The sequence below is a fragment of the Poromitra crassiceps genome (genome assembly GCF_964638095.1).
Source record: "Poromitra crassiceps genome assembly, chromosome: 1".
Lineage (NCBI taxonomy): Eukaryota > Metazoa > Chordata > Actinopteri > Beryciformes > Melamphaidae > Poromitra > Poromitra crassiceps.
Window position 1 is genome coordinate 7,176,160 of NC_139623.1, and position 23,957 is coordinate 7,200,116.

A 23,957-nucleotide genomic window follows, 5' to 3' on the forward strand; every position below is an offset into this window, starting at 1 on the left:
AACCTAAATCATACAGCTCTGTCCAAATGTGTCCAAACATCTCCTCGAAGGATCATCCAATGAAAGAAAGTCTCTGCTCATGTTAGTCCAGCCACACTCATGTGGAGGTGTCAATGGTTACCTACTCACTGCTCCTGTACTCTTCTTCTCCACCCTTTTTGTCCAATCAGACATGAGTCTGCATGCGTTGCGAGGGCCGGCCGTAATCAGACTGTTGGGAGGACACTTGTGAGGAGGCGTAGGAGAAGCGGGATGAGCTGGACACCTTGCTGGCCTGATCCGATTGGTCGTACGCATCCACCTTTTCATAGGAGGCAGGCTTAACATAACTAGTGAAGGCGCGACCATAGGTGGCAGTAGCAGTAGAGGTAGTGGTGGTAGGTAGGTAAGCAGAGCCACTGTACAGGGGGTCCGTGGGGTAGATACTGGCTGGCTGGGCGGCTTGCTGCTGGGCGGCCTGCTGCTGTTCGTAAGTGGACCGGGTCCCTGTAGTGGTGGCGTATCGGTGGGAGAAGTCATAGAGGCGGGGCTGGGTGCTGTGCTGACCATACAGGGGGCTGGGGGAGGGCAGCTGTGACGGAGTGTAGACCGGCCGAGCGTTGGGCACATATTCAGAGAAGCCACTGCTGCGGATATTGCGGTCCTCGTGGGCACGGACGTTGTAGTAGCCATTGGTGGGGTCCTATGAGGATACGGAGAAAACGGTGTCATAAAAGTGACATAAAAGAATAATGTGTCAAGGACAAAAATGATGATGATGTTTTCAGTCGGGTTTTACCTTTATGTCCGATCTCTCATCCTCCTCCTCCTCCAGGAGGTCACTGTGCTCTGTGCGTGAGGTCCCAGGAGACTCGCTGCTGTTAGGAGCCTGAGGAAAGAGCGAACAGAATGAGTCAGTGGAACGAGACCTCACCTCACGAGAACAACACAAAACAAGACCTCACCTCACGAGAACAACACAAAACAAGAGCTCACCTCACCTCACGAGAACAAAACAAAATGCTGTGCATTTCCCCTCAACATGAATAGAGCTATCTGTCATCCAGCCCCTCAACATGAATACAGCTATCTGTCATCCAGCCCCTCAACATGAATAGAGCTATCTGTTATCCAGAGACTGTCAAGAAAGGAATTTACCATGGGCTCTTTGACATCCTCCTCATCATCATTGACACGTGTAGCGTTGTGATCACTGTGAACAATCTGAACTCTGATATCACTCTTGGAAAGACGGGTGCACTTCTTACCTATGGGGATATAAAAGAGTGAATTATTAATTGTTTAATTATTTCTATCAAACACATTTTGTGTGTGTTATTTGACAGTGTACACAGTATATTCCATTTAAATTCAAGATGGTATATGAAATTGCACAAAGTGCACAATTCTCCAATCACAAATGAAATCACAATTTCATCCGTCCTGATTTGAAGAATTGCCTGTTGACCCCCTCCCTCGCCCATACTAACCGTTGAGCTCACCTTTGCCAGTGTGCCTGCAGCAGAGGGAGACCAGAGTGATGACACAGATGAGCAGCACACAGCCTCCACCTACTGCTGCACCAACTATGATCAGCATAGGCAGGGCCTCTGTGACAAGACAGGAAGGGAGGGGATGACATGAGAGAGTGTCAGAGAGGCCATTTACACCTGGCACTAACATGCCTTTTCTGTGATCAGATTGTAATTTTATAGTGCTTGACCACATTAGCCTGATTTCATTACACCTGGCGTTGGCATGCATTTTTGGGTGATCAGATTGCAATCAGATTGCAATCTGATCACCCAAAACGGGTGTCCTCTCAAACCGCATACAGTTGTATGCGAATTGAGAGGACACATTGCATTTACACTTGTGTTCAATGTGGTCCCAAATGTGTGCCTGACAACCTCCGGAGGTGGTTTGGCAGATCGGACCACAATCCGTCTTGAATGTGGCTTGGGGGCGTTTACACCTGCACTTTTAAGTGGTCAAGCACTATCCGATTGCAATCTGATCACAGAAAACACATGTTAGTATTGGCCTCGAGTGTCGAGATCCTACAGATCAGAGCAAAAGAGAGTGAAAGAAAGAAAGAAAGAGAGCAATTCATTTTGTCCCACTAATCCCACAAACACCAGTGCCTATATAAACTCCTCTCCAGTAAGCCCTAGCCTGCTCACAGCCAGCGTATGCTCATACGGGGAGCCCGGCGTCCCACAGCCTGGCTATTGTCTCTAATCTCTCTGAAAGAAGGCTAACAAGGCCTGACATGCAATGAAGCAATAGACAGTAATCTAATTAGAGATTCCAGGAGATACCGCTGCCCATGTCTCTGGAGACCCTATCCGGCTGCTACGTTGATGTAAATTACTGGTGAGGACCTTCTTTTTGGTGTCTGCTGCAACAAAGGCTTCCGCTAGCAGCACCACCGTAGTAGTAAGATCTCTTATTTTAAGATCTCTTTACAGGGGGTTGCAGCCTGAGATGTTGTGCTTGGCTCTTGGACAGAGATAGAGAGTACGTGCCCAGCCCCAGATACATGTGGCTTCTTCTAATTGACTTTTGTCCCCAATCAATATCTACGTTATGGGGCAAACATATTCATTAAAGGGACCATCTGCTGATTAAATCATATCGATTAGAAGAGTATAATTAAGATAAGCACAAGACAGGAGCGCTGCTTTCACCCAACCTGCCCCCCCTTCGCAAACAAGGGCTGAGATGGTGTATTACTTCAACCCCTCCCCACCGGAGGAGGGCACTGCCAACGTTAGGCTGGGAATGAGACTATTGGCAAATGCAGGTCCGTCAAAACTCAGTGTTGCGATCCGCTCTTCTGACGATTTATGCTGCCTTGTCGAAAAATGATTGTGCTACCCTATCGACAAATGCTACCTTATCAGTAACAGGGACAATCGTGGGTACCCATAGAACCCATTTTCATTCTGATATCTTGAGGTGAGAGGTCAAGGGACCCCTTTGAAAATAGTTTTTCCTTCACCAAAACTTTGCCTAAATTTGGAGCTTTATTTAGCCCTCTTCCCAACAAGCTAGCATGACATGGTTGGTACCAGTGGATCCCTTAGGTCATCTAGTTTCACATGATACCAGAAACTTCAGTCTGACTCTAAGACTGATCCCGCGACAGCCATTTGATGTGTATCACTATGAAATTGGGAAATGAATGGGAGAAAGGGTTAAAAATAGGGAGACTCTTGTGAAAATGGTGAGTGTTAGCAGGTAGCCTATGCAGTCCGTACCTTGCTCCTTCAGCGTGACCAGGGCCGTGCCGGTGCCGAAGCGGTTCCAGGCAGTGCAGTTGTAGCGCAGCTGGAAGTCCTGTGCCAGCGTCTCAGACAGCACCAGGGAAGACAGGACTCCGTGGTCGCTGGCCACCGTCTGCACGGAAAAGCGCCCGGAGAAACCAGAGGACAGGCTGATTTCTCCAAAGGTCCACACCTGGGGGAGAGGAGCAGGAGAGCAGGCGACAGGGGAGTGAGTCACCTTTCCACGAAGAAGCCTTCAATGCTGAGAGGCTACCCAGGCGGTTTATCCTTAGATCCTCGCCCAGCCTCTGACTGAACACGCGTTTCTCTCTCTGTTCTGCTCTCTCTCTCCGTCAACCTCCAAGGCGCTCGCCGGCTGACACGGCTCATGCTTAAGCTGCCTCCCACGTCTGCCCTGCAGGTGAGGCCTGAGGAGGGCTAGGTGCAGTAGCTGCACTTTCAAAGAAGGCTCTCTCCTCTGCTGTCTCTAGTGCGAGGCCAGCCAGGGCACCTGTCTCTCACTCCTCCTCACACCCTAATTATCCTCTCTCAGCCCAGCCTACGTTCAGCAGTTCAACAGGGTCAGCCGACTGATGCCTCATGGGCTGCTAATTGTAGGCAGTTTGGCTGAAAGTTGCAGGCAACCGATCTCCCACAGCTCCCCCCACTCTGCTATCTCTCTTACCCCCAGTGAATGTGTGCGCAGTTATAATTGTGTGTGCGCGTGCGTGCGTGCGTGCGTGCGTGCGTGTGTGTGTGTGTGTGCATGCACGCGTGCGTGCGTGCGTGCGTGTGTGCGTGCGTGCGTGTGTGTGTGTGTTTGCACGCGCGCACACACACACACGCATTTGTTAGTGTGTAGGGCGGAGGTGTGTTGTTGCGAAGGCGTGAAAGTGTGAAGGTGAGGGCAGGGGTAAAGCGTACAGCGAGTGATCATTCTCATATGGGTGGGCTGGAGGGTGGAGAGATCATTCTCATATGGGTGGGCTGGAGGGTGGAGAGCTCAGTGTACGTAAGCACACAAACGAATGGCAGAGAGCAAAGACGAGAGAGGCTCACTTACAATCTTATCGGGAGGGGGGCTGCTTCCCACCAGGCACTCCAGCTTGCCCTTGGAGTGCTTGACAGCATGCTGCGAGGCATCCGCTGTGATGATAGGCGGGCCTGGTGTGATGGGAAAACAAAGGAGACAGAGAGAAACGAGAGAGAAGAGGAGATGTTGAAATATTGACAAATAGCAAAAATTGTCAGATACAGATGTCATCACGACACTTGTTCTACAGAGCAGTCTAAAAGATGACCAGTAAACATGAGAGTGCTATTATGCTACTCACCATTTACAGTCAGAGTGACGTCCCTTTCTGCAACCCCAATACGGGGGACGATGGCTTTGCAGGTGTATGTTCCAGCATCCTCCTGAGTAACGGCCTTCAGCTGCAAGGTGTTACCATTACTGAGTACCTAGGGAGAGAAAGAGAGGGAGGAAGAGACTGTGAGTAGTGTAACGCTTCACAAAATTCATGCTTCAGTAGGTTTTCGATACAGCAAAAAAGTAGAAATACCAGAGGAATGTACTAAATGTAAAAATATTTTTTATTGATTTATTTTACTTATTTATTTTATTATTTCGACAGTCTAGTTAAAACAATTATTTCCATTTACAACAATGTTTTTTTAACACCTCTCATCTTCTTTTTTTTGTCAGCACAAAGGTGGGCTGAGCAGGGAGTGAGTGGGGGACAGAGCTGCTGTGGTGTGAGTGGGGGACAGAGCTGCTGTGGTGTGAGTGGGGACAGAGCTGCTGTGGTGTGAGTGGTGGACAGAGCTGCTGTGGTGTGAGTGGGGGACAGAGCTGCTGTGGTGTGAGTGGGGACAGAGCTGCTGTGGTGTGAGTGGGGACAGAGCTGCTGTGGTGTGAGTGGGGACAGAGCTGCTGTGGTGTGAGTGGTGGACAGAGCTGCTGTGGTGTGAGTGGGGGACAGAGCTGCTGTGGTGTGAGTGGGGACAGAGCTGCTGTGGTGTGAGTGGGGACAGAGCTGCTGTGGTGTGAGTGGGGACAGAGCTGCTGTGGTGTGAGTGGGGACAGAGCTGCTGTGGTGTGAGTGGGGACAGAGCTGCTGTGGTGTGAGTGGGGGACAGAGCTGCTGTGGTGTGAGTGGGGGACAGAGCTGCTGTGGTGTGAGTGAGGGACAGAGCTGCTGTGGTGTGAGTGGGGACAGAGCTGCTGTGGTGTGAGTGGGGACAGAGCTGCTGTGGTGTGAGTGGGGGACAGAGCTGCTGTGGTGTGAGTGGGGACAGAGCTGCTGTGGTGTGAGTGGGGACAGAGCTGCTGTGGTGTGAGTGGGGACAGAGCTGCTGTGGTGTGAGTGGGGACAGAGCTGCTATGGTGTGAGTGGGGACAGAGCTGCTGTGGTGTGAGTGGGGACAGAGCTGCTGTTGTGTGAGTGGGGGACAGAGCTGCTGTGGTGTGAGTGGGGGACAGAGCTGCTGTGGTGTGAGTGGGGGACAGAGCTGCTGTGGTGTGAGTGGGGACAGAGCTGCTGTGGTGTGAGTGGGGACAGAGCTGCTGTGGTGTGAGTGAGGGACAGAGCTGCTGTGGTGTGAGTGGGGACAGAGCTGCTGTGGTGTGAGTGGGGACAGAGCTGCTGTGGTGTGAGTGGGGACAGAGCTGCTGTGGTGTGAGTGGGGGACAGAGCTGCTGTGGTGTGAGTGGGGGACAGAGCTGCTGTGGTGTGAGTGGGGGACAGAGCTGCTGTGGTGTGAGTGGGGGACAGAGCTGCTGTGGTGTGAGTGGGGGACAGAGCTGCTGTGGTGTGAGTGAGGGACAGAGCTGCTGTGGTGTGAGTGGGGACAGAGCTGCTGTGGTGTGAGTGGGGGACAGAGCTGCTGTGGTGTGAGTGGGGACAGAGCTGCTGTGGTGTGAGTGGGGGACAGAGCTGCTGTGGTGTGAGTGAGGGACAGAGCTGCTGTGGTGTGAGTGGGGACAGAGCTGCTGTGGTGTGAGTGGGGGACAGAGCTGCTGTGGTGTGAGTGGGGACAGAGCTGCTGTGGTGTGAGTGGGGACAGAGCTGCTGTGGTGTGAGTGAGGGACAGAGCTGCTGTGGTGTGAGTGAGGGACAGAGCTGCTGTGGTGTGAGTGGGGACAGAGCTGCTGTGGTGTGAGTGGGGGACAGAGCTGCTGTGGTGTGAGTGGGGACAGAGCTGCTGTGGTGTGAGTGGGGACAGAGCTGCTGTGGTGTGAGTGGGGGACAGAGCTGCTGTGGTGTGAGTGGGGACAGAGCTGCTGTGGTGTGAGTGGGGACAGAGCTGCTGTGGTGTGAGTGGGGACAGAGCTGCTGTGGTGTGAGTGGGGGACAGAGCTGCTGTGGTGTGAGTGGGGACAGAGCTGCTGTGGTGTGAGTGGGGACAGAGCTGCTGTGGTGTGAGTGGGGGACAGAGCTGCTGTGGTGTGAGTGGGGACAGAGCTGCTGTGGTGTGAGTGGGGGACAGAGCTGCTGTGGTGTGAGTGGGGGACAGAGCTGCTGTGGTGTGAGTGGGGGACAGAGCTGCTGTGGTGTGAGTGGGGACAGAGCTGCTGTGGTGTGAGTGGGGACAGAGCTGCTGTGGTGTGAGTGGGGACAGAGCTGCTTAGCGCATTGATTCTGCCATTCCATCAGGCTGTGATTAATCCATTTACCCTCACTCCCCTCCTCCCTCCTCTCACTCGCTCCCATTTTGTATTTCAACACACTTATGGGGTAACCCAATTAATCCATTACTGGTGCTGATGTGAGGCACGGTGGCAGCGGCTGGATTAGAAAAGTGCCCGGAGCATTTCCCTGAGAGGGGGTGAAAGCGTTCACTCTTGGAGATGACAGCCACCCTTTTACGCCGTCCCGCGGTGTGCTTTGCTGGTGGTGTTTTTCCCCCAACACTGCCTCAGAAATCATATTAGCTGCCAGGAGAGAAGCTCCCAGGAGATGTCACCACTGATGGTTTGTGCTGAAGTGGGAGGCTTTTACCAGGAAGTAAAGGTGGAAATGTCACACTTTGTTCCTCCCATGAAATTGGCTTTGAGGAAATTGGTACTCAAGTGCAGTCACGTCATCTTAATGTCTGAGAAGCAGAGATGCTGCTCTACAAGGCACAGCACAAGCTACAACTCTCATGGATTGAACCATGTATTGGCTCATTGATTGATTGATTGATTGATTGATTGATTGATTGATTGATTGATTGATTGATTGGTCACATTGTTATGACAGAATGTCAGCTGCCCCGATGCCCCGTCTTCTTCCTCATACAGAGGAAGACGGCAGTTGCAGTTTCTGTAGCAAGTGTGGTTTTTCAAGTCGGGGATTGCGAGCCCCACGCCACCCATAAACCCTAAGATACATGATGGTGGGAGGAAACCGGAGTACCAGAGAAACCCACACGGACACGGTGGAGAACATGCAAACAAACTCCACACAGAAAGGAGCTGGGACGGAGCAACCTTCTTGCTGTGAGGTGACACCGACAGTGCTAACCACTGAGCTAACCACAGTGCTAACCACTGAGCTAACCACAGTGCTAACCACTGAGCCACTGTGCCATCTATGAATGTGTCAGTGGACAGACAGATTGTGACAGAGGCTGTAGCCCTCTGGGAGCATGTTGAGTGGAGGTGATGAAGATTCTGTCTGAAAGCAAATGTGTGTGGAGGGAAGGTGTGAGAGATTTATGCCTCAGGGCCATGTGTGAATGCTCCCTCCTGGAGGGTTAGTGTTGAGGCTGAAGAAGAAGAAGAAGAAGAAGAAGAAGAAGAAGAAGAAGAAGAAGAAGAAGAAGAAGAAGAAGAAGAAGAAGAAGAAGAAGAAGAAGAAGAAGAAGAAGAAGAAGAAGAAGAAGAAGAAGAAGAAGAAGAAGAAGTGTTGAATATTGTTTGCTGCCTTACCACGCTAGAGCCCTGCTTGGTCCAGGCCAGGGTCAGGGGAGGGTTTCCTGTCCAGGCACAGGTAAAGGCTGCATCCATCCCCATGTCCACTGTCATGGGCTTAGGCTCTGATAGCAGTCTGGGCCCAACTAGGGAGGAGCAACCACAGGCAGCCAATCACAATCACTTTTCAAATAAAGCCGCTAAGAAAACTCCATCAAAACATCACAGCTAAACCCCACGACGGTTGCACTTACATTGCACGTCGACCAAGGTGCTGACATTGGTGCTGCCCACAGAGTTGGACACCTCACAGGAGACCGGGTCCGTGAAGTAGGAATGGTCCACTGTCACCTCGAGGCTGTCGCCGTTTGCTTCCGAGATGGGAACTCCTCCTTTAGACCACCTGAGAGAGACAAATAATCATATCATGTGGAGCTCGCATTCACTCTCGAGGAGGATACCTAGTCATGCATGCCACAGCGGCTATTAGCTGATTCATATCTTGCGCCAATCACAATCAAAAACCCGCCAGTCAAGCAGCCTTTAAGCCTTCACACCGCTTCAAATGCATCCTTGATTTTGCTGATATGGCTGCTTTTGCTTGGTGTTGGCGAAGCTTCCCTGCTGCACCAGCATTGGTTTTTATTACAACATCTAAAAATCCCCCCTGCTCTGACTTATCATGTCTTGTGACAGTTATATGATTGTATCATCGTCAGAGAGATTTGTGTCTACTTGTTCCGTGTGCACCCACGGGGGCGGGCGGGGTGTCACGATCACAGCGAACAGCCCAGCTTCAGGGAACTGAGGGATGTGGAAGGGGGTGTGTATACCTGTATCCAGTGATTTCAGGATTGGCTGAGGCAGTGCAGATGAAGAGAACCTTGGCTCCCTCGGTCACAGTCTGAGGCTGGACTGACAGAGTCACTGCAGGGGGGTCTGGGGGAAGGAAGAGTTTTACTTTTACTTTTCTGAGAGCTGGAAGATCAGACCACATGTCCATTAACTCGTGTTCTCTTGTGGTACTGAAGGAATCTTATTTACAGTATATTCAGCTGAAGCTCATAATAAGTAATGCCATCTACTATGTAGTACTTACTTAGTCCTCTAATTTTTTTATTTTTATTTTTTTTTCGCATTTTGCAACAAAATTATGCTATTTATTTGCATTCTACGTAGCTCAATTTTTCATAATAGGTAACTGTATAGGCTGTGCTACAATGCATGCTGTGCTGTGATATTCTGATGGTCTGCTGTGATGGTCTTTGGAGGCAAGCTGATGTTGGGGACACTCACGCTGGACGTTGATGGTGACAGATGTCTGTCGCCCAGCAGGGGCAGCTGGGTTCAACACCCTGCAGGTGTAGGTGCGTCCAGAGTCCCTGTCCTCAGGGATGATTGGAAGCATACTGACAGCTTGTTCCCTCTTCCCGTCTTCCATCAGCGTCTGTGGAGGTGGACAACAACAGAGAGGAATTGTTAGATGTTGGTGGAGATCCAACCTGGAAAATCGCCGAGTGTAGAGACACCGTATGCTTAGAGCACTGGGTATCAAACCTTTTTGGCTTCAGCACCCCCTTTCCCTGATTCCTGAATCCAAGTACCCCCTTTGCCCGACTACAACACTTTGCTTAGGAGGCGGCAAGAGAAAACTACAGCATATGATGCAATGAATTAATGATAACCCACCTTTTGAATTATATAGCGGAAGAGTGAAAGAGTTGCAATTAGTGCCTCATGTGCAGATTTATTTTAAGGTTTCATTAATCTTAATGATTTATTCTTACATTTTTCCCTTTCTCTCAAGTACCCCCTGTAGTACCTCCACGTACCCCTAGGGGTACGTGTCCCCCAGTTTCGGAACCACTGGCTTGGAACGTTCCAAACTCCTGCAGGACGAGTAGAACTGAAAGTTGGCTCAGTGTGGCACAAGCAAGTCACGGCTGTTTGTGATCGCACCATTTACTGTAGGTATATCTCTATGACAGCACAGGTCTTCTTACTGTAGGTATATTTCTAAGACAGCACAGGTCTTCTTACTGTAGGTATATTTCTAAGACAGCACAGGTCTTCTTACTGTAGGTATATTTCTAAGACAGCACAGGTCTTCTTACTGTAGGTATATTTCTAAGACAGCACAGGTCTTCTTACTGTAGGTATATATCTCTATGACAGCACAGGTCTTCTTACTGTAGGTATATATCTCTAAGACAGCACAGGTCTTCTTACTGTAGGTATATATCTCTATGACAGCACAGGTCTTCTTACTGTAGGTATATTTCTAAGACAGCACAGGTCTTCTTACTGTAGGTATATTTCTAAGACAGCACAGGTCTTCTTACTGTAGGTATATTTCTAAGACAGCACAGGTCTTCTTACTGTAGGTATATTTCTAAGACAGCACAGGTCTTTACTGTACTGTAGGTATATATCTCTAAGACAGCACAGGTCTTTACTGTAGGTATATATCTCTAAGACAGCACAGGTCTTTACTGTAGGTATATATCTCTAAGACAGCACAGGTCTTTACTGTAGGTATATATCTCTATGACAGCACAGGTCTTTACTGTAGGTATATCTCTATGACAGCACAGGTCTTTACTGTAGGTATATATCTCTATGACAGCACAGGTCTTTACTGTAGGTATATATCTCTATGACAGCACAGGTCTTCTTACTGTAGGTATATCTCTATGACAGCACAGGTCTTTACTGTAGGTATATATCTCTATGACAGCACAGGTCTTTACTGTAGGTATATATCTCTAAGACAGCACAGGTCTTCTTACTGTAGGTATATATCTCTATGACAGCACAGGTCTTCTTACTGTAGGTATATTTCTAAGACAGCACACAGGTCTTCTTACTGTAGGTATATTTCTAAGACAGCACAGGTCTTCTTACTGTAGGTATATTTCTAAGACAGCACAGGTCTTCTTACTGTAGGTATATTTCTAAGACAGCACAGGTCTTCTTACTGTAGGTATATTTCTAAGACAGCACAGGTCTTTACTGTACTGTAGGTATATATCTCTAAGACAGCACAGGTCTTTACTGTAGGTATATATCTCTAAGACAGCACAGGTCTTTACTGTAGGTATATATCTCTATGACAGCACAGGTCTTCTTACTGTAGGTATATTTCTAAGACAGCACAGGTCTTCTTACTGTAGGTATATTTCTAAGACAGCACAGGTCTTCTTACTGTAGGTATATTTCTAAGACAGCACAGGTCTTCTTACTGTAGGTATATTTCTAAGACAGCACAGGTCTTCTTACTGTAGGTATATTTCTAAGACAGCACAGGTCTTTACTGTACTGTAGGTATATATCTCTAAGACAGCACAGGTCTTTACTGTAGGTATATATCTCTAAGACAGCACAGGTCTTTACTGTAGGTATATATCTCTAAGACAGCACAGGTCTTTACTGTAGGTATATATCTCTATGACAGCACAGGTCTTTACTGTAGGTATATATCTCTATGACAGCACAGGTCTTCTTACTGTAGGTATATATCTCTAAGACAGCACAGGTCTTCTTACTGTAGGTATATATCTCTATGACAGCACAGGTCTTCTTACTGTAGGTATATTTCTAAGACAGCACAGGTCTTCTTACTGTAGGTATATTTCTAAGACAGCACAGGTCTTCTTACTGTAGGTATATTTCTAAGACAGCACAGGTCTTCTTACTGTAGGTATATTTCTAAGACAGCACAGGTCTTCTTACTGTAGGTATATTTCTAAGACAGCACAGGTCTTTACTGTACTGTAGGTATATATCTCTAAGACAGCACAGGTCTTTACTGTAGGTATATATCTCTAAGACAGCACAGGTCTTTACTGTAGGTATATTTCTAAGACAGCACAGGTCTTCTTACTGTAGGTATATTTCTAAGACAGCACAGGTCTTCTTACTGTAGGTATATTTCTAAGACAGCACAGGTCTTCTTACTGTAGGTATATTTCTAAGACAGCACAGGTCTTCTTACTGTAGGTATATTTCTAAGACAGCACAGGTCTTCTTACTGTAGGTATATTTCTAAGACAGCACAGGTCTTCTTACTGTAGGTATATTTCTAAGACAGCACAGGTCTTCTTACTGTAGGTATATATCTCTAAGACAGCACAGGTCTTTACTGTAGGTATATATCTCTAAGACAGCACAGGTCTTTACTGTAGGTATATATCTCTATGACAGCACAGGTCTTTACTGTAGGTATATATCTCTATGACAGCACAGGTCTTCTTACTGTAGGTATATATCTCTATGACAGCACAGGTCTTCTTACTGTAGGTATATATCTCTAAGACAGCACAGGTCTTTACTGTAGGTATATATCTCTAAGACAGCACAGGTCTTTACTGTAGGTATATCTCTATGACAACACAGGTCTTTACTGTAGGTATATATCTCTAAGACAGCACAGGTCTTCTTACTGTAGGTATATATCTCTAAGACAGCACAGGTCTTCTTACTGTAGGTATATATCTCTAAGACAGCACAGGTCTTTACTGTAGGTATATATCTCTAAGACAGCACAGGTCTTCTTACTGTAGGTATATATCTCTAAGACAGCACAGGTCTTCTTACTGTAGGTATATATCTCTAAGACAGCACAGGTCTTTACTGTAGGTATATATCTCTATGACAGCACAGGTCTTTACTGTAGGTATATATCTCTATGACAGCACAGGTCTTTACTGTACTGTAGGTATATCTGACAGCACAGGTCTTTACTGTAGGTATATCTCTATGACAACACAGGTCTTTACTGTAGGTATATATCTCTAAGACAGCACAGGTCTTCTTACTGTAGGTATATATCTCTATGACAGCACAGGTCTTTACTGTAGGTATATATCTCTATGACAGCACAGGTCTTCTTACTGTAGGTATATATCTCTATGACAGCACAGGTCTTTACTGTAGGTATATATATCTAAGACAGCACAGGTCTTTACTGTAGGTATATATCTCTATGACAACACAGGTCTTTACTGTAGGTATATATCTCTATGACAGCACAGGTCTTTACTGTAGGTATATATCTCTAAGACAGCACAGGTCTTTACTGTAGGTATATATCTCTAAGACAGCACAGGTCTTCTTACTGTAGGTATATATCTCTATGACAGCACAGGTCTTTACTGTAGGTATATATCTCTATGACAGCACAGGTCTTCTTACTGTAGGTATATATCTCTATGACAGCACAGGTCTTTACTGTAGGTATATATCTCTAAGACAGCACAGGTCTTTACTGTAGGTATATATCTCTATGACAGCACAGGTCTTTACTGTAGGTATATATCTCTATGACAGCACAGGTCTTTACTGTAGGTATATATCTCTAAGACAGCACAGGTCTTCTTACTGTAGGTATATATCTCTATGACAGCACAGGTCTTCTTACTGTAGGTATATTTCTAAGACAGCACACAGGTCTTCTTACTGTAGGTATATTTCTAAGACAGCACAGGTCTTCTTACTGTAGGTATATTTCTAAGACAGCACAGGTCTTCTTACTGTAGGTATATTTCTAAGACAGCACAGGTCTTCTTACTGTAGGTATATTTCTAAGACAGCACAGGTCTTTACTGTACTGTAGGTATATATCTCTAAGACAGCACAGGTCTTTACTGTAGGTATATATCTCTAAGACAGCACAGGTCTTTACTGTAGGTATATATCTCTATGACAGCACAGGTCTTCTTACTGTAGGTATATTTCTAAGACAGCACAGGTCTTCTTACTGTAGGTATATTTCTAAGACAGCACAGGTCTTCTTACTGTAGGTATATTTCTAAGACAGCACAGGTCTTCTTACTGTAGGTATATTTCTAAGACAGCACAGGTCTTCTTACTGTAGGTATATTTCTAAGACAGCACAGGTCTTTACTGTACTGTAGGTATATATCTCTAAGACAGCACAGGTCTTTACTGTAGGTATATATCTCTAAGACAGCACAGGTCTTTACTGTAGGTATATATCTCTAAGACAGCACAGGTCTTTACTGTAGGTATATATCTCTATGACAGCACAGGTCTTTACTGTAGGTATATATCTCTATGACAGCACAGGTCTTCTTACTGTAGGTATATATCTCTAAGACAGCACAGGTCTTCTTACTGTAGGTATATATCTCTATGACAGCACAGGTCTTCTTACTGTAGGTATATTTCTAAGACAGCACAGGTCTTCTTACTGTAGGTATATTTCTAAGACAGCACAGGTCTTCTTACTGTAGGTATATTTCTAAGACAGCACAGGTCTTCTTACTGTAGGTATATTTCTAAGACAGCACAGGTCTTCTTACTGTAGGTATATTTCTAAGACAGCACAGGTCTTTACTGTACTGTAGGTATATATCTCTAAGACAGCACAGGTCTTTACTGTAGGTATATATCTCTAAGACAGCACAGGTCTTTACTGTAGGTATATTTCTAAGACAGCACAGGTCTTCTTACTGTAGGTATATTTCTAAGACAGCACAGGTCTTCTTACTGTAGGTATATTTCTAAGACAGCACAGGTCTTCTTACTGTAGGTATATTTCTAAGACAGCACAGGTCTTCTTACTGTAGGTATATTTCTAAGACAGCACAGGTCTTCTTACTGTAGGTATATTTCTAAGACAGCACAGGTCTTCTTACTGTAGGTATATTTCTAAGACAGCACAGGTCTTCTTACTGTAGGTATATATCTCTAAGACAGCACAGGTCTTTACTGTAGGTATATATCTCTAAGACAGCACAGGTCTTTACTGTAGGTATATATCTCTATGACAGCACAGGTCTTTACTGTAGGTATATATCTCTATGACAGCACAGGTCTTCTTACTGTAGGTATATATCTCTAAGACAGCACAGGTCTTTACTGTAGGTATATATCTCTAAGACAGCACAGGTCTTTACTGTAGGTATATCTCTATGACAACACAGGTCTTTACTGTAGGTATATATCTCTAAGACAGCACAGGTCTTCTTACTGTAGGTATATATCTCTAAGACAGCACAGGTCTTCTTACTGTAGGTATATATCTCTAAGACAGCACAGGTCTTTACTGTAGGTATATATCTCTAAGACAGCACAGGTCTTCTTACTGTAGGTATATATCTCTAAGACAGCACAGGTCTTCTTACTGTAGGTATATATCTCTAAGACAGCACAGGTCTTTACTGTAGGTATATATCTCTATGACAGCACAGGTCTTTACTGTAGGTATATATCTCTATGACAGCACAGGTCTTTACTGTAGGTATATATCTCTATGACAGCACAGGTCTTCTTACTGTAGGTATATATCTCTATGACAGCACAGGTCTTTACTGTAGGTATATATCTCTAAGACAGCACAGGTCTTTACTGTAGGTATATATCTCTAAGACAGCACAGGTCTTCTTACTGTAGGTATATATCTCTATGACAGCACAGGTCTTTACTGTAGGTATATATCTCTATGACAGCACAGGTCTTCTTACTGTAGGTATATATCTCTATGACAGCACAGGTCTTTACTGTAGGTATATATCTCTAAGACAGCACAGGTCTTTACTGTAGGTATATATCTCTATGACAGCACAGGTCTTTACTGTAGGTATATATCTCTATGACAGCACAGGTCTTCTTACTATAGGTATATCTCTATGACAGCACAGGTCTTTACTGTAGGTATATATCTCTAAGACAGCACAGGTCTTTACTGTAGGTATATATCTCTAAGACAGCACAGGTCTTTACTGTAGGTATATATATCTATGCCAGCACAGGTCTTTACTGTAGGTATATATCTCTAAGACAGCACAGGTCTTTACTGTAGGTATATATCTCTAAGACAGCACAGGTCTTTACTGTAGGTATATATCTCTAAGACAGCACAGGTCTTTACTGTAGGTATATATATCTATGCCAGCACAGGTCTTCTTACTGTAGGTATATTTCTATGACAGCACAGGTCTTTACTGTAGGTATATATCTCTATGACAGCACAGGTCTTCTTACTGTAGGTATATATCTCTATGACAGCACAGGTCTTCTTACTGTAGGTATATTTCTATGACAGCACAGGTCTTTACTGTAGGTATATATCTCTATGACAGCACAGGTCTTCTTACTGTAGGTATATATCTCTATGACAGCACAGGTCTTTACTGTAGGTATATTTCTAAGACAGCACAGGTCTTTACTGTAGGTATATATCTCTATGACAGCACAGGTCTTTACTGTAGGTATATATCTCTATGACAGCGCAGGTCTTCTTACTATAGGTATATCTCTATGACAGCACAGGTCTTCTTACTGTAGGTATATCTCTATGCCAGCACAGGTCTTCTTACTATAGGTATATCTCTATGACAGCACAGGTCTTCTTACTATAGGTATATCTCTATGACAGCACAGGTCTTTACTGTAGGTATATCTCTATGCCAGCACAGGTCTTCTTACTATAGGTATATCTCTATGACAGCACAGGTCTTCTTACTGTAGCTATATCTCTAAGACAGCACAGGTCTTTTTTTCATGCGTGAGGACATTAAAAAATTGCCATCATGCTCGTTGGCATGGCCGTTAAATCATATATTTTACGATGCAGCAGGAGATATTGCGCTGTTCCCACATTTTTGAGTGTTCCCCGTCAGCGCTCCTTGTTTGTCATCATCTTTTAAATCTATTTACTGCTCACCGAAATCAATACGCCTAAGTGAGGAAAGGTGTAGATTCTGGAGATATGGCTGAGTGCTCTCTCTCTCTCTCTCTCTCTCTCACACACACTCTCTCTGACACATACACACACACACACACACACACACACACACACACACACACACACACGGAAAGAGAGTATATGGTGATGGCCAAGGTGGCTATGTCTGTATTTCTGGGTGGTGACAGTGAGGAGGAAGTGTCACACATCTCTGGAAAGAGAGTAAGGGCAAGCTGAGCCTGTTCCCCAGACAGCCAAATCAATGGAGCAGGACGTTCACTTCCTCGGCCAGACACACAGAAAGCATTTTGATGCGAGATGGAATCCCATCACTCCCCCTGTCTGTCACCAGCCCTCACTCCGACCAAGCGTCCTCCAGGCCCGCCCGCTGCTCCTTACCGTTGGAAACCCTCTCTCTTTCTCACAACACCAGTCCGCCACTATCCCCCCCCCCCCCCCCCCCCCCCCCCCCCCCCCTTCGCCATCCTCTTCCCGCTTCCCTCCCCTCTGCCGGCTCTCGCGCCTCCTTAAATGTGGCGTTTAGCGTCGTTTAGCGTGGTCAGGGAGCGTGACAAATGTGACACTTTCCCAGCCGCTGCGGGCTCACGCTCCGGCGCATCCCCATTGTGTTTCTGCATTGTTGTGGGTGATTTCTTCTCCGCAGAAAACCCACAACTGTATGAAACGCTCATGCCTGTCTGAGCTTTGGCATGCTCCAGTTATGCTGTAGTGTCGCTGTGTTAGAGAGCAAGGGGGTGCGGTGGCGGGTTGGGGGGGGGGGGGGGGGGGGGGTCGTAAGCAGGGGAGGTGTGGGAGGGGGAGTGGGGGGGGGGGGGTTGTGGGACTGCAGAGAGAGAGAGAGAGAGAAAAAAAACTAGAGAAAAAAGATAGAAACGGGAGAGAGGGAGCGGCGTATACCCTAAGAGAAAGTATCTCTGTTTTGAATAGCTTTGCATGTATTTCTGTCTGCTCCACTGTTGTGTTTCTGTAATACAGTGTGGGTGTTATGTGATTGAATGATGGCGTGCATAGATCTGTTCTCTCACTGCACCTTGGAATAAATTGCAGCCTCCATGACCTCTCCATCTCTGTACCAGGTGATCTCAGCAGCCGGTTTGGCTCCTGAGGCTCTGCAGGTGAGGTTGTGCGCTGCGTGGGCCTTGAGACGCACCACGGGGCCCCCCTCCACCACCGGGTCTGCGGGAGGAACTGCAAAAACAAGAGCAAACATACACGTCAAAAGAAAAACTCATTATGCCTCCAGGCCAGTGCACGGCCTGCAAAGAAGTCCGACTGATATTGAGTTTGCTATTACTCTTAGCTCAACATCAATACATCCAACAGCAAAAGAGGCAAACAATATATTTTTATCAGCATGTGTTTGTTTAACAAGGTGTAGTTTCAGACTGGGGGAAAAGAACAAGAACGGTTGTCAGTTGGGGAAAAAAAGAAAAAACAGGGACTCAACCGATTTCCTTTCCTTTCCCGGGACTCTAACATTATTACTCGATTTGCTCTTACTGTTGCAGAGTGATGTTTCATCTGAATTGCTTATTTGTTCGTTTATTTGCATGGTTTCGCACGCGCCACTGGCAAGCCAGGCGTGCCACCCCTGATGAAGGCGTCTATCTCCCCAACCAATAAGAGAAGGCGTAAACATGGGGCTTGTGCTGGCCTTTCTCGCTCCCTCCACCAAACCAATTTCTCTGTGTGGATCTGAATTGTCAGAGGTCCTTCCGCTGCCGCGGCATGGACACTAATGGAATCCGAGTGCTAGGTGATTTTAATTTCCATGCCGATTCCCCTGGCTGCACTCCCGCTGTTGACTCCTTTGACTGTGCAGGATTGCTTTGGTCTCATCTGGCCACATTGATTTACACACACACACACACACACACACACACACACACACATACACACACACACACACACACACATACACACACACACACGCACACAATTACATGCACACACACGTACGTACGCACACACACACATGCACACACACACATACACACACACGCGCGCGCGCACACACACACACACACACACACACACACACACACACACACACACCGCTTCTCTCTTTGAAAATCCAAGTGTCCAGGTTCCAGTGCACTGCGCCTGATTTGATTCACTCTTGTTTATGAAATGCATGTAATGTTCATGAACCTCCATCCTTGGCTTGGTAAAGGGCATTTACTATTAAAGTGACAGTTTCATCACGGGCATGTTTGCAGCTGTGTGGGCGTGTGTGCTGTGCTGTCTGACCACACTCAGTGTTTCCCCTACCAGTCTACAGGCCTGGCGGGCCCGCCAGAAAAAGATTTGCAATTTTTTTTTTTTTTTTTTTTGCTCTCCCCAAAATTTCAATAAACCTTTATGGCATATTATTACAATACAACAATACTGGTGTTGACAGTGTTGACAGTAATAGAAGATGCCAAATCATTCAAAACAATAAGCATTTTGCTTTTAGGAGCATTTTTGCCAGTGTGCGCCGCTGTTCCAAAACATGTCAACGTGTGTCGTTGCCTGGGAAACGCAAATCCCATAATACAACTGTTCGCATCGCATCCCATAATAGTACGATGATACTTGGGATGCCATTGCGAACATAGATGCGAACAGGTTAGCTAAAAGTTTAGCGTCGCCAGCGAGGGCCCCCGCCCTCGTTGCGGTCGAGGTACGTTTTGAAATCCCTCCAGGCCTGAACATTTTTCTAGGGGAAACACTGCCACACTGCTCTGTGCTGCTGTGTGAGTGTGTGTGTGCTGTCTGACCACACTGCTCTGTGCTGCTGTGTGAGTGTGTGTGTGCTGTCTGACCACACTGCTCTGTGCTGCTGTGTGAGTGTGTGTGTGCTGTCTGACCACACTGCTCTGTGCTGCTGTGTGAGTGTGTGTGGTGTATTTGTTATCAAGTAAATAAGTGGGCTATTGACAGGCCTAATGAATATAGTGATGTTCCATTGCATACCACCAGGTGCCAGCAGTGCTTTGCTGAATCCAATTCCCACAAGGCCTGTCCCTGCTCCCCCCCCCCCCCCCCCAGCCGCACCTCCCTCCACCTCTGAACGTCTATGTGAATATGTAGATCACTCACATCACGTTAATGTAAAAACCGCCTCGCGGTTGACAAATTTTGTGGCTCACTGTAAAATGTGCTAAGTGTGCAGACCTTGACTTTTAAGCGACTGTGCAAGCCATTTGTGACTGCAGCAATCACATTATCCTAGACGTCCACAGTCTTGATTATCGCTACTGAGAGGTGAAGGGTTTCCCCCCCCCCCCCACCCAGCTGCATCTCTGAGCTCAGCTTTGCTGGGTTTCGAATATACTTTCAGGATATGATTTACACCCTGAAACTACATTTCACTGGGATTATCCTTGAGCGGTACAACAGATTATTTTATGAAGAGGAACCAAAACTCAAATGGAGTACTCTGATGTACATTATATTTGAATGTGTGGATATATAATGTACAATCGATGTTTAGTAGGGGGTGGGGTGGGTTTAGGGGAATCGTTACAGCATAATATCGCGATATTTTGTGTGGCAATAAATCGTATCACACAAATGCCAAGTACTGCGATATTTTATCATAGAAATGGTCAAGTGCCACATTTATGACAGGTTTGTTGGTCAGCCTATCTGCTTGACAATCCCATTTTGCTGCAATAAAAATGATTGAAGTGAGATGAACAGACTGGAAACTTTATCTCATTAGATAAAACTCATCTCATCTCATCTCAATGAGTCTTTACCTGGTTAAATAAAGGTTTAATAAAAAAAAATAAAAAAAATGGTGACAACACTTTCTTTCCCCTTTGGGGACATAATTTGCAGTTGAAAAAAGGTAATAAATCACAATATATCACAATATCACGATATTTCTAAAATCGCAATAATATTGTATCGTGACTTAACTATCATGATAATATTGTATCATGGGGACTCTGGTGATTCTGATGATATGATGTGTTTGTGCTCGTGTGTGTGCTTGTGTGTGTTGCTTGTGTGTGCGTGTGCGTTGTGATGAAGACACTCCCCCTGATTGTTCCAGAGTGCTGGCAGCCTGCAGGCCTTGGCGTGGGGGCTGCTGTGTGGATCATGGGTGAGCCGTGTATCTTATAGTACAGCGAGCTTGGCAGGGTGTGTGTGTGTGTGTGTGTGTGTCTGTGTCTGAGCTGTGTATCTTACCTAGTACAGTGAGCTTGGCAGGGTGTGTGTGTGTGTGTGTGTGTGTGTGTGTGTGTGTGTGTGTGTGTGTGAGCACTGTGTATCTTACCTAGTACAGTGAGCTTGGCAGGGTGGGAGTGTGTGTGTGTGTGTGTGTGTGTGTGTGTGTGTGTGTGTGTGTGTGTGTGTGTGTGTGTGTGAGCTGTGTATCTTACCTAGTACAGTGAGTTTGGCACGGTGTGAGCGCAGTGCCGCCTGTGTAGCCTGACACTCATACACCGCATCATCCTGCAGCTCTGCTGAATCGATGAGCAAGCTGTGCTCGCCTGATAGCGGGTCGCCCATTAAGGAGTAACGCGTCCAGCCTGCATGAAGCCAACATGGAGAAGAGTCAGAGAAAAACAAACCCACAACAACAACAAACACATCATGAAAGGACTAGAAAACCAACAGACTTGTGCTCAAACAAAGGCAGAAGACATGTGGTAGGGCTTTGAGACACAATTGAAGGCAAGCAGCAGGTCCCTTGAGACACAAATGAAGGCAAGCAGTTAGGTCCCTTGAGACACAAATGAAGGCAAGCAGTTAGGTCCCTGGGGCCGCACGCTGGAGATGCAACACATGAGAGGGCTGCTGCGTGAGGAGGCTGTCCTTTAGACACAGACACAATAAAGATGGCGCGGCTATAAGGTCAGGCGGAAGCCTCTCCACCTTCTCGCCAGTCTGCCACACATTTAAATGTCAAAGCGTGACAAAAGTCAATTGATTATCCAGCTATCTACAAGAGCCTCACAATGCTCCACAACAAATTAAAGTGCTCTGTCTGCGGCGGCGGCCGACCTGTCCTGTTTGCACTACATTTGGTTCTCTCAACATTCATTTGTCTAAAAGCCCAACAGGTGACAGAGAGAGACTTGGTTTCTAATGAGACCTGGCATTGATTGCGGCAAGACAGACAGAGAGAGAAAGAGAGCGCAGTAGAGAGAGAGAAACAAAGACAGACAGACAGAAAGCAGTAGAGAGACAGAGAGAAAGAGACAGACAGGACAGAGACAAATGACCACAGAATGCAGTAGAGAATGAAAGAGAGACAGACAGAGAGAGAGAGACAGAGAGAGAGAGAGGTTTACCATAGCAAGCGGTCGAGAGAAGAAGATAGAAAGACAGACAGACAGACAGAGAAGTTATACCCCTTTCACACCAACGATCCAATCAGCGTTATTCCCAGGATGATTGTGGGAATAAAAGGGTTAACCCAGGTTGATTGTGGGAATAAAAGGGTTAACCCAGGTTGATTGTGGGAATAAAAGGGTTAACCCAGGTTGATTGTGGGAATAAAAGGGTTAACCCAGGTTGATTGTGGGAATAAAAGGGTTAACCCAGGTTGATTGTGGGAATAAAAGGGTTAACCCAGGTTGATTGTGGGAATAAAAGGGTTAACCCAGGTTGATTGTGGGAATAAAAGGGTTAACCCAGGTTGATTGTGGGAATAAAAGGGTTAACCCAGGTTGATTGTGGGAATAAAAGGGTTAACCCAGGTTGATTGTGGGAATAAAAGGGTTAACCCAGGTTGATTGTGGGAATAAAAGGGTTAACCCAGGTTGATTGTGGGAATAAAGGGGTTAACCCAGGTTGATTGTGGGAATAAAAGGGTTAACCCAGGTTGATTGTGGGAATAAAAGGGTTAACCCAGGTTGATTGTGGGAATAAAAGGGTTAACCCAGGTTGATTGTGGGAATAAAAGGTTTAACCCAGGTTGATTGTGGGAATAAAAGGTTTAACCCAGGTTGATTGTGGGAATAAAAGGGTTAACCCAGGTTGATTGTGGGAATAAAAGGTTTAACCCAGGTTGATTGTGGGAATAAAAGGGTTAACCCAGGTTGATTGTGGGAATAAAAGGGTTAACCCAGGTTGATTGTGGGAATAAAAGGGTTAACCCAGGTTGATTGTGGGAATAAAAGGTTTAACCCAGGTTGATTGTGGGAATAAAAGGGTTAGCCCAGGTTGATTGTGGGAATAAAAGGGTTAGCCCAGGTTGATTGTGGGAATAAAAGGTTTAACCCAGGTTGATTGTGGGAATAAAAGGTTTAACCCAGGTTGATTGTGGGAATAAAAGGTTTAACCCAGGTTGATTGTGGGAATAAAAGGGTTAACCCAGGTTGATCGTGGGAATAAAAGGGTTAACCCAGGTTGATTGTGGGAATAAAGGGGTTAACCCAGGTTGATTGTGGGAATAAAAGGGTTAACCCAGGTTGATTGTGGGAATAAAAGGGTTAACCCAGGTTGATTGTGGGAATAAAAGGTTTAACCCAGGTTGATTGTGGGAATAAAAGGGTTAACCCAGGTTGATTGTGGGAATAAAAGGGTTAACCCAGGTTGATTGTGGGAATAAAAGGTTTAACCCAGGTTGATTGTGGGAATAAAAGGGTTAACCCAGGTTGATTGTGGGAATAAAAGGTTTAACCCAGGTTGATTGTGGGAATAAAAGGGTTAACCCAGGTTGATTGTGGGAATAAAAGGGTTAACCCAGGTTGATTGTGGGAATAAAAGGGTTAACCCAGGTTGATTGTGGGAATAAAAGGGTTAACCCAGGTTGATTGTGGGAATAAAAGGGTTAACCCAGGTTGATTGTGGGAATAAAAGGGTTAACCCAGGTTGATTGTGGGAATAAAAGGGTTAACCCAGGTTGATTGTGGGAATAAAAGGGTTAACCCAGGTTGATTGTGGGAATAAAAGGGTTAACCCAGGTTGATTGTGGGAATAAAAGGTTTAACCCAGGTTGATTGTGGGAATAAAGGGGTTAACCCAGGTTGATTGTGGGAATAAAAGGGTTAACCCAGGTTGATTGTGGGAATAAAAGGTTTAACCCAGGTTGATTGTGGGAATAAAGGGGTTAACCCAGGTTGATTGTGGGAATAAA

General features: G+C 46.1%; 1 protein-coding gene across 1 annotated transcript in view; it reads right to left on the reverse strand.

Moving 5' to 3' along the window:
* Positions 1-166: 166 nt before the first annotated feature.
* kirrel3l (kirre like nephrin family adhesion molecule 3, like) overlaps positions 167-23,957 on the reverse strand; it is a gene marked incomplete at both ends in the record, with an annotated part of 25,642 nt that continues 1,851 nt past the window's right edge. The window contains 13 exons of the mRNA XM_083648220.1: positions 167-682; positions 779-868; positions 1,138-1,247; positions 1,482-1,589; positions 3,243-3,441; positions 4,312-4,412; positions 4,583-4,709; positions 8,164-8,291; positions 8,400-8,548; positions 8,979-9,084; positions 9,442-9,592; positions 17,907-18,064; positions 21,253-21,402. Of these exons, the coding sequence (XP_083504346.1) occupies positions 167-682; positions 779-868; positions 1,138-1,247; positions 1,482-1,589; positions 3,243-3,441; positions 4,312-4,412; positions 4,583-4,709; positions 8,164-8,291; positions 8,400-8,548; positions 8,979-9,084; positions 9,442-9,592; positions 17,907-18,064; positions 21,253-21,402 (2,093 nt within the window). The remainder of the gene's footprint in view (positions 683-778; positions 869-1,137; positions 1,248-1,481; positions 1,590-3,242; positions 3,442-4,311; positions 4,413-4,582; positions 4,710-8,163; positions 8,292-8,399; positions 8,549-8,978; positions 9,085-9,441; positions 9,593-17,906; positions 18,065-21,252; positions 21,403-23,957) is intronic.